At 45.5% G+C, this 18,288-nt stretch overlaps 1 protein-coding gene across 1 annotated transcript in view; it reads left to right on the top strand.

The window, feature by feature from the left end:
• Positions 1–18,288, top strand: part of adcy1a (adenylate cyclase 1a) — a 33,566-nt gene extending 15,278 nt beyond the window's left edge. The window contains exons 6-20 of the mRNA XM_086144497.1: positions 107–265; positions 1,209–1,350; positions 2,350–2,505; positions 5,035–5,229; positions 6,708–6,805; positions 6,990–7,074; positions 7,778–7,867; positions 7,992–8,254; positions 8,398–8,524; positions 8,951–9,067; positions 11,651–11,797; positions 12,209–12,307; positions 14,743–14,857; positions 16,216–16,340; positions 17,271–18,288. Of these exons, the coding sequence (XP_086000623.1) occupies positions 107–265; positions 1,209–1,350; positions 2,350–2,505; positions 5,035–5,229; positions 6,708–6,805; positions 6,990–7,074; positions 7,778–7,867; positions 7,992–8,254; positions 8,398–8,524; positions 8,951–9,067; positions 11,651–11,797; positions 12,209–12,307; positions 14,743–14,857; positions 16,216–16,340; positions 17,271–17,582 (2,230 nt within the window). The 3' untranslated portion in view covers positions 17,583–18,288. The remainder of the gene's footprint in view (positions 1–106; positions 266–1,208; positions 1,351–2,349; positions 2,506–5,034; positions 5,230–6,707; positions 6,806–6,989; positions 7,075–7,777; positions 7,868–7,991; positions 8,255–8,397; positions 8,525–8,950; positions 9,068–11,650; positions 11,798–12,208; positions 12,308–14,742; positions 14,858–16,215; positions 16,341–17,270) is intronic.

Consider the following 18,288-nt stretch of genomic DNA (forward strand, 5'->3'; position numbering starts at 1 on the left):
CTCCCATTGGATGGGGAAAGCCGAAGCAGCTGACATGTAAACACGGGATGCGAATGCCGCTCCCCCCCGCCGACTAATGTTTGACCCCCCCACCCCGTCCCTGCAGGTCGGTGGTGGAGGCCACGGAGGTGGACCTGAACATGCGCGTGGGGCTGCACACGGGGCGCGTGCTCTGCGGCGTGCTGGGCTTGAGGAAGTGGCAGTATGACGTCTGGTCAAACGATGTCACGCTGGCTAATGTGATGGAGGCCGGAGGGCTGCCGGGGTCAGTACTGGAGTGGCACACACTCACACACACACACACACACACACACACACACACACACTTGCTCGGAGCCCCTCGGTCACATGATGTGGTGTATCGCAAATGGAGGACGCCATGTTGGATTTCATTTTTTTTTTCAAGTTTGCATGAATGCATCGCAGAGCAATATTAGTACGGATTGATAGAACCTATACAAATTAATCAAGATGTCTCTCTGGCGTCAAACCGACGACCTCGGGGTGTGTATTTATCAAAACTGGCATTTATTTCAAGTTTTGAACATCCTTAGCTACATTTTAATGTGCCGTCGGAAAGAACTATCCTGAAAAACTGCTTCACTTCAGCTTTTTAATCTCTGAGGGTCACATGCTATTCTACAGCAAACGTTGAGACGTCAGAAGATAAAAATAAAATTAGCTTGCGCTAGTTAGCGCCCGCTAGCAAGTTCCGCTAATCATCGGTTTCTGCCTTTTTTTTCCTTTTTTTTTTTTTCTCCCCCTTACGTCTTTATTAAGAACAAGGAGAGATAAAACGGCCCAGTCACCTTCACCCCACCCGCCAGATGGAAGTCAGAAAGTAAAATCCCAGAAATAATGCTTCCCGGCTCGGCGGACGGGAAAAAAAAAAAAAAACGCACCAGTGCGCTAACAAGCTGATTAGCATTTTGAGAAGCGGCGTGGAGCGGGCCGCCTCATTGGCCGGATGCCGCCCCTGTTCCAAAGTGAAGCAATAAGATTTTAAGACTCGTTACCGGATTAAATGAGGATGAAAATCTCCCGGCCGCGCAGAGGTTTTTTTTTTTTTCCAGGACGACCCATTAACGTTGATAAAAATAATGAGGAGGATAATGGCTTTTCCCGGTGGGGTTGGGGGTGGAGGTGGGGGTGGGGGGTCGCGCTGGCCGGCCGGGCTAACGCCTTCCCCCTCCCCGGCTCTGCCACAGGAAGGTGCACATCACCCGCACCACCCTGGAGTGCCTGAACGGGGACTACGAGGTGGAGCCGGGGCTCGGCCACGAGAGGCACGCCTTCCTGCAGAAGCACCACATCGAGACCTTCTTCATCGTGCCGTCGCATCGACGCAAAGTAGGACCCCCGTGCCCTCACCCGCAGCGGGCCGACACATCTGTCAGGGCTGTAATAGTTAATCCCCCCGAGGCGGAGTGGGGAGGCAGGGTTGTGTGTTAAGCCGCCGCACACATGGCCGGTATCACTATCTCACACCAGCCTTTACATGTGATCCAGAGTGTGTGTGTCTGATGATTTTTTTTTTTTTTTTTTTTTTTTTTTTGCAAGTCCCCCCCCCCCGGCCAAATACACATACACACATACAACTATTTCACATTTGTCGTTTACAGTTTTAATCCTGCACATTTGCACATTCCAGGGGGAAAAAAAAGGTGGAAAGTACCTCTCCTCCTCGTTAAATAGATGTTTATTTATTATTTGTCTATTTAAAGTGATTCCGCCTCCAGCGCCACATTTCAGAATAAAAGGTGGAAAGTACCTCCCCTCATTGCTGTGTATAAATATAAGTATATATGTGCGTGTATATATATATATATATATATATATATATATAAACATTTATTATTATTTATTATTTGTGTATTTAAAGTGATTTAGGCTCTGGCGGTGTGCTAGTTACAAGAAAAATAAGATAAACGATGCCCAAGGGACAGTACAGAGCAGGGGTGGGCAATGATTTTGGCTGCCAGGCCACATTTCTTATTTAATTTTTATGCACGGGCCAACTAGGTATAAAGTCAATTGAAAAACTGAAAACTGCAATTTAAATGTATAAATATTTTGGCATTTTAATTTCAACGTTAAAATCATTCATGATCATATAAATGTGTCAACATTATTTTGAATGTAATCATCCATACAAAATTAAACAAAAGGAAAAAATAAGGAGTTTCTACATTCAATACCGATTGAAAATACTTCTTAAAATAAGAAAACAGTTTGGCGGGCCGGATAAAAAAAGCAAAAAGGGACGTAAAATGCCCAGGTTTGATATAGAGCGTGTCCGGGTTGGTCATGCCTTCATCCGATTGGTTCTCCCCCCTGCCTTCTTTCCAGATCTTCCCGGGTCTCATCCTGTCTGACATCAAACCGGCCAAGAGGATGAAGTTCAAGACGGTGTGCTACCTGCTGGTGCAGCTCATGCACTGCAGGAAGATGTTCAAAGCAGAGATCCCCTTCTCCAACGTCATGACCTGCGAGGACGACGACAAGGTGAGGGTGGTGGCGGCGGCGATGGCGGCGGGGCTGGTGTGCGTGAAGGACGGGGTTCCGACGGGATTTGCACGGGATTTTTCAAGGTTTGCACGAACCAGCGCACCGGTTTTGCCCTTTTTGTAAACAAAGATGGAGCTTCTCGATAGCGAATGTTAATGTTAGCGTTAGCATTTGGGCATCCACAGGCCCCAATTTGCACTAGTATTGTGTTTCATTTTTATTTTTATGTTTTGTTTTATTGTGTTAACTCTCTGAGAATAAAGGTTTTCTTTCAAATTTTAGAAATTTCTTTGGTGGGGATTTTTCTGCGTTTTTTTTGTATTTCGCTGGCTCAGTCCGTCCGATGAACGCTTCGGTGGTTCCTTCGAAGTTGGACCGTACGGGGATTACATGGATATCTATAGTCTATTGTCACATAGAGGAGTAGAAAAAAAAAAACGTCCATTTGTGACAGTGAAAAAAATCCCGCACGGTTTCATAATCTGCACATGCACACACGCGCGCAATCGTGCACCATAATCTGGATTTCATCAGCTTGTTGAAAAGCCAGCCAGTGGAATAGATATTACAGGCAACCTGTGGCGTAAAGTCACCGTGCGTGTGTTAAGTGTGCGAGTGTGTGTGTGCACGTTTTACATGCGCACGTGCATGTGTTTGCATTTGTGTTTGCGAGTGCGTACGTGGTTGTTAAGATGGAGCCTAAGAATAAATACTAGCCTGACTGGTTGATTTACATGGGTTAGCGTTGTTAGCGGTCTTGGCGTGCCAAATTGGTAGCCACGCCGCAGCCGCCGCCTGGCTTCCTCAATCCAGCGGTTTTCACATCATGGAATGCCGTCGGAAAGCGGCCCCTCTGGCTGTAATCCGGCCGGCTGCGTGAGCTTGGCGGGGCATTAGCGCTGCATGATTCTGATGAGGTTGCCTTATGACGGCTGGTAATCACCCGCCGCCTGCTATCATCTCTCCTAATAGCATTAGCCACATTGTTACATGATTATCCGAGTAGCCAAAATCCCGGTATTGTGACGCAGGAATGTTATAATGGAATTATGACGCGACGTTCTGTTTTTCGGACGCGGATGATCAAACGCCAAAGTTGGTGACGCGTTTGGGGGAAAAAAAAAAATCAAAAGATGCTAATTTTCTTCCGAGGTCAGCGGGACAAACCCGCCGCAGGTTTTCAGTCCAGCTGCATCGCTATTGTTGGAGGAGGTTACCATGGAGAGGCCGGTTACTATCATAACCCTGTCTCCATGGAGGCAAGGTGTGCAGCTGCTAGATTACCATGCAAGCTAATTTTAGCATGTAGCTTGAAGTTCAAGTGTTCAAGTTTTTTTTTTGATTTGAGGCTGGGCTTTGAGGCCCAGTGTTGGGGGAAAAAATATTCACAATTAGTTTTGTTATTTATCATAAAATCAACATTGTCACAAATTTTAGCAATTTACTAAGCTTATTTCAATATGTGATGCCATTTAAAAAATCCATATTGACGTAAACTACATGTCAGAATAGTGCTAATGTAACAACAGGGAGTGGTCTGCTCACAAAGCTAACGTCAGCTACTGGAAGGCTAATCGCATTGCATAGTTGATGCTAACACCAGCTGCTAGCCATGTTAGCTCTTTGTGGTATCCAACTGTCGGATACCATAAAGGTAGTTGCAAAAGTTGGGATGGAGTTTGTCCATCCAAACCATTCTGGAAACCTTTAAAACAAGCTAACTACAAGCTAGCTAAAAGCTAACTTTGTGACATAAATGGTTTGAGACTGGGTTCTGTACAACATTCTCCTGCCTGGGTTCTCTCTTGGTTGTCCATCTTCCCCCTCGCAGTCCAAAGTCAGTTTGTCCCCAACTAGCCACACCCACTGCACTCAACTAGCCGCTGCCACAGCACCCAACCTACCACATCCACTGTGCCGAACTAACTACTCTCAATGTACCCACTTACCATGGTAAGTGGGTACATTGCCCGTTACCCCGTTCTGGCGGTTCTTCTGCACCCATGGTACCCAACTAGCCATGCTAACTGTACCCAACTAGCCATGCCCACTGCACCCATATAGCCATTCTAACTGTACCCAACTAGCCATGCCCACTGCATCCAACTAGCCATGCACACTGCATCCAACTAACCATGCCCACTGCATCCAACTAACCATGCCAACTGTACCCAACTAGCCATGCCCACTGCATCCAATTAGCCATTCTAACTGTACCCAACCACCCATGCCCAATGTAGCCAAAAAGCCATTCCTACTGCACCCAACTAGCCACTGTCACAGTACCTAACCTGCCACATCCACTGTGCCAAACTACCTACTCTCACTTCAGCCATGGTACCCAACAGCCGTCCCCACTGTCCCCAACTAGCCATGGCCACTGTCCTTTGCATTCTTGGGTACCATCTGGTTGCAATGCATGGAACGCCTGATGTCTAATTAACTCATGGGCGATTCTCGTAAAGTCGTCGTGAATTCTGATCTTATGTTTTGTTGATCGTATGTTTCCCTCCCCTTCCCTGACAGCGGCGGGCCCTGCGCACCGCCTCCGAGAAGCTGAGGAACAGGACGTCGTTCTCGGCCCCCGCCGTGCAGCACTCGCCGGCCACGCGGGTCAACCGCTACATCGGGCGGCTGATCGAGGCGCGGCAGACCGAATCCGAGACGTCGGACCTCAACTACATCACCTTGTTCTACCGGAACAGGGACCGGGAGCGGAGGGTGAGCCTGAGTGCGCGGAGTTACCCGCTCCCCCTTCCCCTTCCTCCTCAAAAGAAAAAAAAGAAAAAACTCAGGTTAATTTTTTTTCCAAAAGGTGCAATAACCGCACTTTCCTCCTTCCAGATGAGATAACAGGCTTCGTGACTGTATCTTCCCCCACTCTCTCTAATTCCCCCCCCTTTTCTCCCGCGCTCCCACGTCTCTTGTCTATGATGTCTTTGTGTGTGTGTGTGTGTGTGTGTGTGTGTGTGTGTGTGTGTGTGCAGAATCCACCCACCCTCTCAGGAGGGGGTGCAGATAATGATTTGGGAACGTCTGAGCGACACACGTGATATCTTTCTCCTATGTGTGCGTGGGTTGAGCCCATAGAGGCACAAAAGGAGACAGAACAGGGGAGTGTGTGTGTGTGTGTGTGTGTGTGTGTGTGTAGACATTCGCATTGGTGGCAGAGAAATAGGGGCAGCATCGTAGGACTGTGGTTCTGTCTGTTTTCAGGCAGAAAGGCAATGGCAGGGCGCCGGAAAAGATGGGGTGGGGTGGGGGGGGGAGACGTTGCCGGAGGAAGACGCTGTGCGCAGGGCGTCGTGTTGCTATGGCGATGATATCAGGGGGAAATCTAATTGCGCAACAGACTGGCGCCCCCCCCCCCCGTTTGCTTTTTAAAAATTTCTCTTTTCGTGTTTCTGTTGGACGTTGTCACGTAAACCCGGCCTCGGTTTGACCTTCGGGGTCGGCGGCGTCCCGCCAGGCGGCGAGGAGGCCTGGCGCCGTTACCCAAACCCTACCGAGGCGTCGCGTGTGGTGAAGTCGACCGGCGAAACTCCCCTGCAGCCTTAGCTGTCCAACCAAGCTCTCCACCCGAACACTGCGTCCTCTCCCTGTGATGCTAATATACAAATTCATACGCGTTACCGTGACAATTCACCTGACATCAGTTAGCGCTAAAACACACATATTTTACATTTTTTTGCTGATTGTAGCAAAAATAAAACTGACACTGTCCGTGCCTCTTCTTCTCTGGTGATATTCATCAGTTCATCAAACCCCCCTCCATCGATAGTAGCTTGCTCCGGTGGATTAAGATCATTTTGTTTCTTCTCTGGTCCTGGCGGTGGCACTGGAAAGATCTCAACTGGATCGATGAAAACGTTCCCAGCCCACGTTGCGCTGTTTGGTACCCTGTTGGGGTCGACTCCTCGAACCGTCACCACTGTTTGAGGCTGAAATGACAAATTGGCACCAAAACCACAGCGCCCCCTAGTGGCTCGGTGGTGCAATTACACCACATTGCAGATTTATTTCTTTTTGCTTTGTGTTAATCATAATAATTATTATTAATAAATAAGAAATAATGTTAATTCTAAAGAAAAAATAATTAGAAGAATATAAGAAGAATAAGATGAATCATGACAATTATTATAATATTGATTATATAAGCCATTGTTATTATATATTGTGTGTGTGTGTGTGTCTCCCAGTATCACCAGGTGTACGACGACCACTTCATCTGCGCCGTAGTGCTCTCCCTCATCCTCGCTGCTCTGTTTGGCCTTATCTACCTGCTGATGATCCCGCAGTACGTGTGCACGAACACACACACACACTCACACACAAATACACACACATGCACTTTATGCACTGATGCAGCTTAACTGGATTGCGTGAGGAGGCTGCTCTGGGGGGAAAACGGGGGAAGCCCCTCTCTCGCTGGAGGGGCGTTCAAGGGCCCGGCTCCCCCCTCCTGACTGTGTTTCCCTCAGGGGGATGTTGGTGCTGCTCCTGCTGGTCCTGTGTGTGTGTTTCCACGTGGCCTGCGTCATGTACCTGCACCTCACCAGCGTCCAGGTAGGGTCGAGGAGAACGCCACATACACAGATGGGATGAGAGAAAAAAAAAAGGAAAAATCAGAAAAAAATAATGCGAAGCAATGATTCAACGACGTCACTTTAATTGAATATTATTTAATTAAAATTGAATTTATTTTTGTTTTTAATTTTTTTTTATTTTGTTTCATTCTATTTATCAATAATATGCAGTTTTTTTTCGGCTATTTATTGATGAGTTTGAGAGATCTTTGTCGGCTGAGGAGGAGGAAAGAGGAGATTCAACCATAAAAACCTATCTTTAACCTAAAAAAAAACAAAACAAAAACTGTGCAATATTCCATTTCACTGTGCAATATTCAGAACTGTGCAATATTTCATTTCATAACAGCTACACTACAATTTTTCCTTTTATCATACTATTGTGCACTCCTTACCTCACTTGTTACTAAGACACTTATAGTTTTATCACTTGTTTACTAAGACACTTTATAGTTTCACTGAGACACTTTATAGTTTATAGTTTATTTTTATTTCTAATTCTGCCTTTTTCTTTTTATTATTTATTACTGTTATATTTTCTGTAACTCTGGCACAACCATTTCCTTCGGGATTAATAAATTAGTTCTTATATTATCTTATCTTATCTTATTCATCTCTTCCGTCTTCTTCTTCCCGTGTCCTCCTCCTCCTTCTTCACCTCCTCCTCCTCCTCTTCATCCCAGTGCCAGCCGTCCTGCCTCACCATCCAGATCCGGACGCTGCTCGCCGTCTTCCTGGTCCTGCTCACCTACTCCGTCACTCAGACCTGCGTGGTGAGCTCAAGGACTCGGCGGAAAAATCAGAATCTCCAGGATCGGGAGAGAAACGTCAGAAAGCGAAAAGTAGGACGGAGAAGATAAACAAATGAATATATAGTGTGTTTGATTCCCTCCCCAGGTGGGTTGCGGGCCGTGGAACCGGCCGGGGATAAACTCCAGCACGCCGCCGGACGACATCGCCTCGCCGGCGACCACCAATGGCACGACGGCGGAGCGGGTGGGCGCCGACATGTCGTACGCTCTGCTGTCCTGCGTGGCCGGGACCCTCACCGTGGTGCCGTACCTCCGGGTCTCCTCGCTGCCCAAGATCATCCTGCTCCTCCTGCTGTCCGTCACCTACACCGTCGTCATGGAGACCAGCGGCTACCGCCAAGAAGTGGGGTAGGCTCAGCCCGATGCTCCGAAGTCCCCGGATGAAGGGACTTCTAGATGTTAACAAGGAGGACTTTGAGATTGGTTTAACTTTTTTAGTGTTTTCATTTTCTGTGTGTGTGTGTGTGTGTGTGTGTGTGTGTGTGTTCCAGCGGCGGGTTCCTCCACACTCAGGGTTACGACCCCGTTCTGGCGGTTCTTCTGTTCTCCGGCGCTCTCGCCCTCCATTGCAGACAACTGGACCTGAAGCTCCGACTTGACTACCTGTGGGCCACTCAGGTGTGTGTGTGTGTGTGTGTGTGTGTGTGTGTGTGTTACAGCATATGCTTCCTTTATATTAATTGTTGTTGATTTGTAATTATTGAAGAAAAAAATGATATATAAATATATCTGTGTGCTGCTCAGGCAGAAAAGCGGGACATCTCTTCGGTGTGTGAAGCAGGAGAGTCAAAAAGTAAATAAAAAAAAGATAAATAAATGGAAAAGTATTTATTTAAAAAAAAAATTGCTTTCTATTTTAAGAACAAGAGCGGTGTTGTTTTTGCGAATTGCCGTCGCCCTCTAGTGGCAAAACTGTGGTATTACATCAAGTTGCGACCCTTACTGTTGCTTCTTCTTCTTCTTCTTCTTCTTCTCCTTCTTCTTCTCCTTCTTCTTCTTCTCCCTTTTCTTCTCCTTCTTCTCCTTCTGTGGTGCCTGCTGCAGGCGGAGGAGGAGAGGGACGACATGGAGAAGGTGAAGCTGGACAACAAGCGGATCCTCTTCAACTTGCTTCCGGCTCACGTGGCCCAGCACTTCTTGATGTCCAACCCCAGGAACATGGTGAGGTCCCATAATTATTTTTGGCAAAACAATATTATTTTTTGAAGTTGACATTTAATCTAACATTATCAGAAATGCATAAAATATTTAAAATTATTTTTCAAAAATAATAACAGACCGGGATCAACAATAACTGAGTTACCAACAAATTTAGGTCATTTGCAGTATTTTAATTTAATATTTTTTAATAATAATAAATGATTAAGTCATATAATTTTCTTATTCCACTAAGAGCCATATTCAGCAGGTGTTTTTAGAATTATAGCGAGAATCAAAAAGTTGTAAAACTTCTTTTAATCCCTAAAATCCCTATAAAAACCAGCAGTATGTGAACTTAAAATTCAGCATGTAATTCCCTATCAACAGTGCATGCACACACACATTCTGCCCGGTGACCTCTGACCCCTGCCATTCTATTCAGCAGGTGCTCATATTCTAGATAATACGGGCGCTGGAGTTTATCATGAAAGCTTAGGAAGTGATGACATCACACATCCTCTGGCTACGACCCCCCCGCCGCCCCTCGCCGTTTCACAAGTTCCGAGAAAAGGGGGCGAGATTCAACTGTTAAATCTCCTTTTTTTTTTTTTTTAACATGTAAGTGTTTATAAGAAATATAACATAGGCAGCGATTTTAAATATTGTAGGATCCTCTCTCACACACACACACACGCACATGCATGCATGCACACGCATGCATACAAAATATAACTTAAGTGATTATGATATTAAATCTCAGTAAATAACTGGGGAAATTGTCGACCCATTTTCATGTAATGGAAAAAGAATTGACTGATGCGAGATGGCTAAAAACAAATAGACACTTAACACTTTAATAAAAAAGATGGATGCTTTACACTTTAATGAAAAAATAGACACTTTACACTTTATTTTTATTGAAATTATGACCTTTTCATTTTTCATATTTTTTTTCCTTATTGTCTTTCATTTTACAAGTTATTCTAAAGCAATTTTATAATTTTATCTCTATTGTCATTGTTGTTTCTATTATTATCATTATTAGACAGTTTCCATATATGAAAATTAGTTATCAATACCTTTGTCTTGTTTTTCGATATTATATATTATGTGTAGTGTTAAAATCTGCAATTCAACAATATAAAAAAATTAAAGGAAAATTTAATTAAACATATATATTTAATACAAATAAACGGACTCGTATATTCTTAGCCTGCACCTTTGGTGCTCAGTAAAAACAATGAAAATGTGTGTACTGTTGATGTGGAAATTTAAAATATTGATATTTTGGTTCTATAAATGACCAAAATGTGAACTTTTTAAGTTCCTATTGGGACCTTTTGTTTTGTTTTGTTTTTTTTTTCTGGCGGCCTGCTTGCTCGGAGGCCAGTAAACGCGGCAGGCAGGAAGTGAGGAAGGATGTTTCCGGCGCTCCGCCGACCCCACGGAGCTGCAAGCTATAGAACGGCTTCCTCTCCTCACTCTGGGTTAAAGTTCACCTTTTTTATGCTGCAGAGAATAAACGCATCAGGGTGGGAAAAAAAAAAGAAAGTCTGTTTCCATGGCAGTGACCTTTTTTTTTTTTTAATTAAAAAATGAACCAATCCCTGAGTGAGTTGCTGGGGGTGACAGGAAGTTGAGGCAGGCGGGGGCGGGGCTTACAACAGGAAGTGATTCCACAAAAATCAAGAAGAGCGGTATTTTCAAAATTAAAGGACAGGAAGTGGAGAGTAACACATCAATAATAGACACACAAACACACACACACACACGCACACACGAATGCATGAATTTCAGTGTTTGTGTAACACAACTAATGATGCTCAAATACAGAAAGACACTCACACACACACACACACACACACACACACACACACACACACACACGCACGAATGCGTGAATTTCAGTGTTTGTGTAACACAACTAATGATGCTCAAATACAGAAAGACACTCACACACACACACACACACACACTCACTAGTTTCAGGTGTTATTTGACAGAAGATGAGAATTATTGATGATCACATAGATTGATGCATGAATATCTCCAACACACACGCTCGCGCACACATGCTTACATACTTACAATCACATACACAAACGAGTAGGCACACACTCACAAACACACACATACACACACACACACACACACACACACACACACTGGTTTCAGGCGTTATTTGACAGGAGCTGAGAATAATTGATGATCAAATAGATTGATGCATGAATATCTCCGACACACTCACACATGCACACACACACACACACACTCACGGACAATCACATAAACAAACATACACACACACAGAAACCAGCTTTATTTTGCATATACAAAGAATTAATGATGGTCAAATAGACGAATGGATAAATGTCCATCCCCACTCCCACACACACACACACACACACACATAATGGACTTGCAAAGCTAACACTAAGCGCGTGCGCACTCCTCGTGCACAGTGACTTTAAACACCGATATAATCCCCTCCCTCTAGAGCCGGACTCGGGATTATAAATTATTATTTACACAAAGTGTTGCCAAATGCAAGTTTCTCCTGATAATCCCCCCCGCCGGCCCTTTTCACCTCCTTCTGCCCCCCAGGACCTGTACTATCAGTCCTACGCCCAGGTCGGGGTCCTGTTCGCCTCCATCGCCAACTTCAACGACTTCTACATCGAGCTGGACGGGAACAACATGGGGGTGGAGTGTCTGCGGCTGCTCAACGAGATCATCGCAGATTTCGACGAGGCGAGTCCGCCGTCGCCGCTGTCGACTTTTGGTGACCTCTTTCGGGTTTTTTTTCCACTCTGGAGCCGCGGATCTGTCGGTCGATCGGTCGTCGGTTTTTCTCGACTGTCTGTCTTTGAACGAAAACCTCGCTCGTGCAACCTCGTGTTAGTGCGAGAACGGCCCGACGCTCAAACTCCTGCTAAGCGACGAAAGAAATGCCCGACGTGCGATTTCGACGCCGCTGCGTTTCATCTTGGATACTGCTAGCTTAGCAATTTCCCCGGTTGGAGCTATGACCAATCAGAGCAACAGAACCTATCGATTGGGGTTGAATTCAGGAGAATGTCCTGCGATTTTCCTCCAATTTCCAAGATAGAATCTAACCCGTTCCACCTGCTTCCTGTTTTTTTTTTTTTTTTTTTTCCCCAGCTGATGGACAAGGAATGCTACCGGGACATCGAGAAGATCAAGACTATCGGCAGCACCTACATGGCTGCCGTGGGGCTGGTGCCAACCACCGGCTCCAAGGTACGCCGCCACCGGGCTATATTTAGCGCGTCTGACGTCACGCTAGCGCCTGTCAGAGTGGCCCAGAATGTGTATTAGAGAGTATTTTCAAGCAACCTTTAGGATTATCAAGAACGCAGTCACGTTTCTCCACGCAAATCCTTGGCGGCGGAGGCGGAGGAGGGGATTATTCTGGAAATCCCCGAACAAAAGAAGCCTCTCTGCAAAACTTTCTGCAAAAAAAAAAAAAAAAAAAAAAAGGAAGGAGTTCCAGGTCTGACTCTCCTCCTCCGTCTGTGGGGTTTTGATCAATCGATTGGTCAATCGCCACCAGATCACCGGAGTCGATTGTATGACATAAGTACTTGATACATCAGAAAAACAACTTAATATTTAGTACAGAAACCTTTATTAGCAATACAGAGAACAGACATTTCCTGTAGTTCTTGACCAGGTTTGCACACACTGCAGCAGGGATTTTGGCCCACTCTTCCATACGGATTCGTCCAGAACCTTCAGATTTTGGGGCAGTCGCTGGACTTTCAGCTCCTTCCAAAGATTTTCCATTGGCTTCAGGTCTGGAGACCGGCTAGGCCACTCCAGGACCTTGAGATGCTTCTTACGGAGCCACTCCTTAGCTTCCCTGGTTGTGTGTTCGGGGTCGTTGTCATGCCGGAAGACCAAACCACGACCCATTTTCGAGGCTCTTACCCAGGGAAGGAGGTTGTTAGCCAAGATCTTGCGAAACATGGCTCCATCCATCCTGTCCCCTTTGCAGAAAAGCATCTCCAAAGAATGATGTTTCCACCTCCATGCTTCAGATGGTTTTTTTGGGGTTGTGCTCGTCCTTCTTCTTCCTCCAAACACGGCGAGGGGCGTTTATCTCCATTTTCGTCTCATCGGACGACATGACCTTCTCCCGTTCCTCCTCTGGATCACTCAGCATTATGTGCTTCTACTTGATTTCTTTGAGACTGTGGTCTCAGCTCTCTTCGGGTTGTTGACCAGGTCCAGTCGTGTAGTTCCGGGCTGATCCTTCACCTTCCTCATGATCCTTGATGCCCCGCGAGGTGAGATCTTGCACGGAGCTCCAGACCGAGGGAGATTGACCGTTATCTTGAACTTCTTCCATTTTCTAATAATTGTGCCAACCGTTGTTGCCTTCTCACCGCGCTGCTTGCCTATTGTCCCGCAGCCCATCCCAGCCTTGTGCAGGTCCACAATTTTATCCCTGATGTCCGTTGCGGAGAGGTTAGAGTTTGACTGAGTGTGTGGACAGGTGTCTTTTATACAGTTCAAACTGATGCAGTTAATACAGGTAATGAGTGGAGAACACGAGGGCGTCTTAAAGAAGAACTAGTAGGTCTGTGAGAGGCGCAGTTCTTACCGGTTGGTAGGTGATCAAATATTTGTCATGCAATAAAATGCAAATGAATTACTTTAAAATCATGCAAGTGTTTTTCTGGATTTTTGTTGAGTTGAAGTTCACAGACCTCTACATGCTTTGCAAGCTGAAAAATCAGCAGTGTATCAAATACTCGTTCTCCCCACTGTATGTGTGTGTGTGTGTGTGTGTGTGCACGACTTTTCAGGCAGAGTTCAAATATCACACACACTTTCAATGTTTCCAAATAGCCCATTCATGTCGATTTGGCTTATTTAGTCATATTTTGAAAGGGAGGTAATATATCATTGACTGATATTGGTTTGAATATTTTTGTTGTGTAAGTGTTATGTCACTATTAGCGTGACATCAACAATGATGATATAGTAATAAGTATAAGAATAAGAAAACTTTATTTATCCCGAAGGAAATTGTTGTGCCAGAGTTTCAAGTAAAACATAACAATAATAAATAATAGTAGGAAATTGTATTAACAGTATATACCATAGTAAAGCAATTGAATATTATTTCATAATAAAACAATAAAGCTAAAATCATTACGTTGAATGAATACGTTTCAGTAACTGGGAGAACCCCGGGGTCGCGAACCCATGCTAAGCTATGTTAACCCACACTAACACACACTAAGCCATGCTAACCCATGCTAACCCACACTAACCCACACTAAGCCATGCTTACCCCGCAAACCCATACTAACACACACTAAGCCACGCTAACCCACACACTAGCCCATGCTAACCCATGCTAATCCACACTAATCCACACTAAGCCATGCTAACCCATGCTAACCCACACTAACCCACACTAAGCCATGCTTACCCCGCAAACCCATACTAACACACACTAAGCCACGCTAACCCACACTAACCCACGCTAACCCATGCTAACCCACGCTAACCCACATTAAGCCATGCTCACCCCCGCTAACCCATACTAACACACTCACTAAGCCATGCTAACCCACACTAACCCATGATAACCCATGCTAACCCACACTAACCCACACTAAGCCATGCTAACCCATGCTAACCCATGCTATCGTGATTGACAGGCCAAGAAGTCCATCGCCTCGCATCTGTGCACCGTGTCAGACTTCGCCATCGAGATGTTCGACGTCCTGGACGCCATCAACTACCAGTCCTACAATGACTTTGTCCTCAGAGTAGGTGAGGCTTGTATAAACTTCTGACCTATTGCACTGGACGCGGCGGACTCTCAATGCCGGTAAGTTTTGCAGGGAAATGCATCAGAGAAGCCGCCGCCTTCCCCCTCCCCCACGCAGGATGCTCGTCACCGCGAGACCTGTGGCGGTGGGCTCCATTGTGTTGGGTATCCTGTGGGGAGGCTGCGGCGTGAGCCCGTGTTTAATGGCGGCGCGGCCTGGCGTACACAATGCCATCCTGTCTGCACGCCGCAGGGCACGGAACGTGCGAAAGACGCGCACACACACACACACACACACACACACACACACACACACACACACTAAAAAAAGTAACGTTGCCTTTGTTTCTCAAGGGTTGCCCCCCCCCGATCCCACCGACACATTAATTGCACACCGATAACCTCCCTGGATTATTAAAGTTTTAAACTCATCTTTAAGTAAATCTAAATTTTCTATCCATGCAGGGATCGCAGATTCAAAAATACATATATATATATATATATATATATATATATATATATATATATATATATATATCAATTATAAACCATATACAGCTATAAAAGCAATATATCAATAATATAAATTTTAGTATAAAAAATAAAAAAATTACATATTTATATATATATATATATGTATATACACATATATACACACATATATTATATGATATATAAAAATAAAACATTATTAGAATAATATAATAATTAAAATAATAATATGTTTATATCTTTTATCTGTGATCAGCTGTGCTCCCCTGAAAGATGAAATAGAAAAAAAAATGAAAATGAAATATGAGAGAGCAGAAATTGGTCCCTAATTCAGTCTGCAAAACATAATAAAAGTTTTTTTTTTCAACCTGCAAAAGAATCATTAAATTTATGAAAAATAAGCCGAAAAAAGGAAAAAATAACAAACAAGGGTTATTTGTAAGTTTATCTGAAGTAGTTAAAAGTCAAATATGGGGAAATATTTAAAACAAGGTAAGAGAAAATCGAAGTTATTTTCTGCCTGATAATAAAATAAATCCATAATTGCCTCAAAATTAACTAAAATATATTAAAAAAGGAAAATGAAATAAAGTTAGAAATCAGTAAGAGTTTGTCAAAATGTATTGAGCATTGATTGGTAAATATTAGAAAATGAATGACAGGTGATGAAGACGCAAGCAGAAGATGGAAGTGAATAAATGTATGCATGAATGAATGAATGAGATGACATCGGCAAACGTCTAGCGGAAACAACGAATCTGCACAGGAAGTTTTAAAAAATGCTTACAATGGAGGATACCACCTGTTAAACATTGGAGGAGGGAAGATAACTTCCTGGATGGACGGCTGACGGAGGTTCTGTCTGCAGGCATCAACGTGGGGCCGGTGGTGGCGGGCGTCATCGGGGCGCGGCGACCCCAGTACGACATCTGGGGTAACACGGTCAACGTGGCGAGCAGGATGGACAGCACCGGCGTCCAGGGGAAGATCCAGGTGCCTTCTCCTTCTCACTGTGACCTTCACTTGACCTGCACCCAAAGTCGCTCCGATCTGACCTTCGGAGCGACTTTGGGTTTCGGTTCTCGAGCGTCAGGTGTAATTGTGTCTGCATTGTAATAACAATGGGATAACAAAGGCATGAGTTTCAGGTTCCACGTTCTAATCCATTTTTCTCTCTGTGGAGTCTTCATGTTCTCCCCATGCATGCCTGGGTTTTCTCCGTCTTCTCCTCATGCATCTCTGGGTTCTATTTGTGGGTTCCACCCATGTTCCTTATGTGCCTACCTGGTTCCCTCCTTGTTATTAACACGCCTTGGTTCCCTCCATGTTCTTCACATGCCTACCTTGGTTCCCTCCATGTTCCTTATGTGCCTACCTTGGTTCTCTTTATGTTCTTCACATGCCTACCTTGGTTCCCTCCATGTTCTTCACATGCCTGCCTTGGTTCCCTCCATGTTCTTCACATGCCTGCCTTGGTCCCCCGCCATGTTCCTTACACGCCTACCTTAGTACCCCCTAGTTCCTTATGTGCCCACCTTGGTTCCCTGCATGTTCCTTACATGTTTATCTTGGTTCCCCCCATGTTGTTAACATGCCTACCTTGGTTCTCTCCATGTTCTTCACATGCTTACCTTGGTTCTCTTTATGTTCTTCATATGCCTACCTTCGTTCCCTCCATGTTCCTTACATACCTACCTTGGTTCCCTCCATGATGACCATCTTCCTCCTGAACCGAACAGTCCATTGTCCAACACCATTCATTGTCCATTGAACCTGAACCTGTGCGCAGGATGAGCATGTATGACAAACCAATGAATGCATGAATACATGAATGAATGAAAGAAGTTCTTCCAATCAACAGAAGCTGTTGAAAAGCCTTAAATGATAGTTTCTTGTTTCTGACTTGAACTCTCGTCTCCCCAGGTGACGGAGGACGTCTACCGCCTCATCACCGACCACTACAACTTCGTGTGCCGCGGCCAGGTGAGCGTCAAGGGCAAAGGTCAGATGCTCACTTACTTCCTGGAAGGTCGCAGGCGTAGCGGCGGCCGACTGTCGCACGGCGAGCGCCGCGCCGGAGCCTTCGCCACTAGTAGCGTGTGCACCAGGTTAAGCCCCGCCCCCACGGTCGCCGCCTTCGCCGCCGTCCGCGCTCCGAGCCCCTGCCCGGCCAAGGCCACCACCTCCGCCAGCACCATCAGGTACCTGCCGTCAGTCCCCGCCGCCATGGTGTGACGGTCTCCATGGAGGGAACGCTCGCAGCGGAGTTTCAGTCCCGACTGGCGCCGGAGGACGATTTGCCCGCGGCTTTGCGACCAATCAGAGGCCAAGGATGTGAGTTCCGAAACTTTATTTAAAAAAAGCAAACCACGCACGGTGGACAGCGTAGCATCGACATCCGAAAGACAACAAACATTTGGTCGCTTTTTTTTTTTCCTCTCCACAACCAAATCAGTGCTGTTGCCTTAGCGACCACTTCTCAGAAACTTGGGGGATTTTGACGCCATTTTTTTTGTCAGCGTATGCCTTTTTATTGGTTTCCATGGGGACGTGGGAGGTGGGTGGCGGTGCATGACCATGAGTGTTTTTTAACGTGGTTGTAGCCGGACTGTGCCAACTTGCCAAAACGCATAAAACAAAGCCTTTTAATCGTGACCCTCCACCCCATAATTTCCGCTCAACAGCGTCCAGACCCCTTCTGGTGCATGATGTGATGCTGCGTCCTTCCCCCGCCCGTGATGCTTGATTTCTGGATTCTTCCTCGTCAAAGTTTAGCAATAAATGCGTCTCCTCTTCAACCCCCGGCCCCCAGTCCCTCGCCAGCTCCCGTCTTTTTTTCTCTGCATGCCGTAGCATCTGGAAACCTCCCCTTTTATCGACCTGACGGTGTTGATGTAGCCAGTAGCTATTTGAAGCATGACTTTTAGATATTTAAAACAAA

The sequence above is a fragment of the Fistularia commersonii genome, chromosome 1 (assembly GCF_037954325.1).
Source record: "Fistularia commersonii isolate RoL2024-O1a breed Wild chromosome 1, RoL_Fcom_v1.0, whole genome shotgun sequence".
Taxonomy (NCBI): Eukaryota; Metazoa; Chordata; class Actinopteri; order Syngnathiformes; family Fistulariidae; genus Fistularia; species Fistularia commersonii.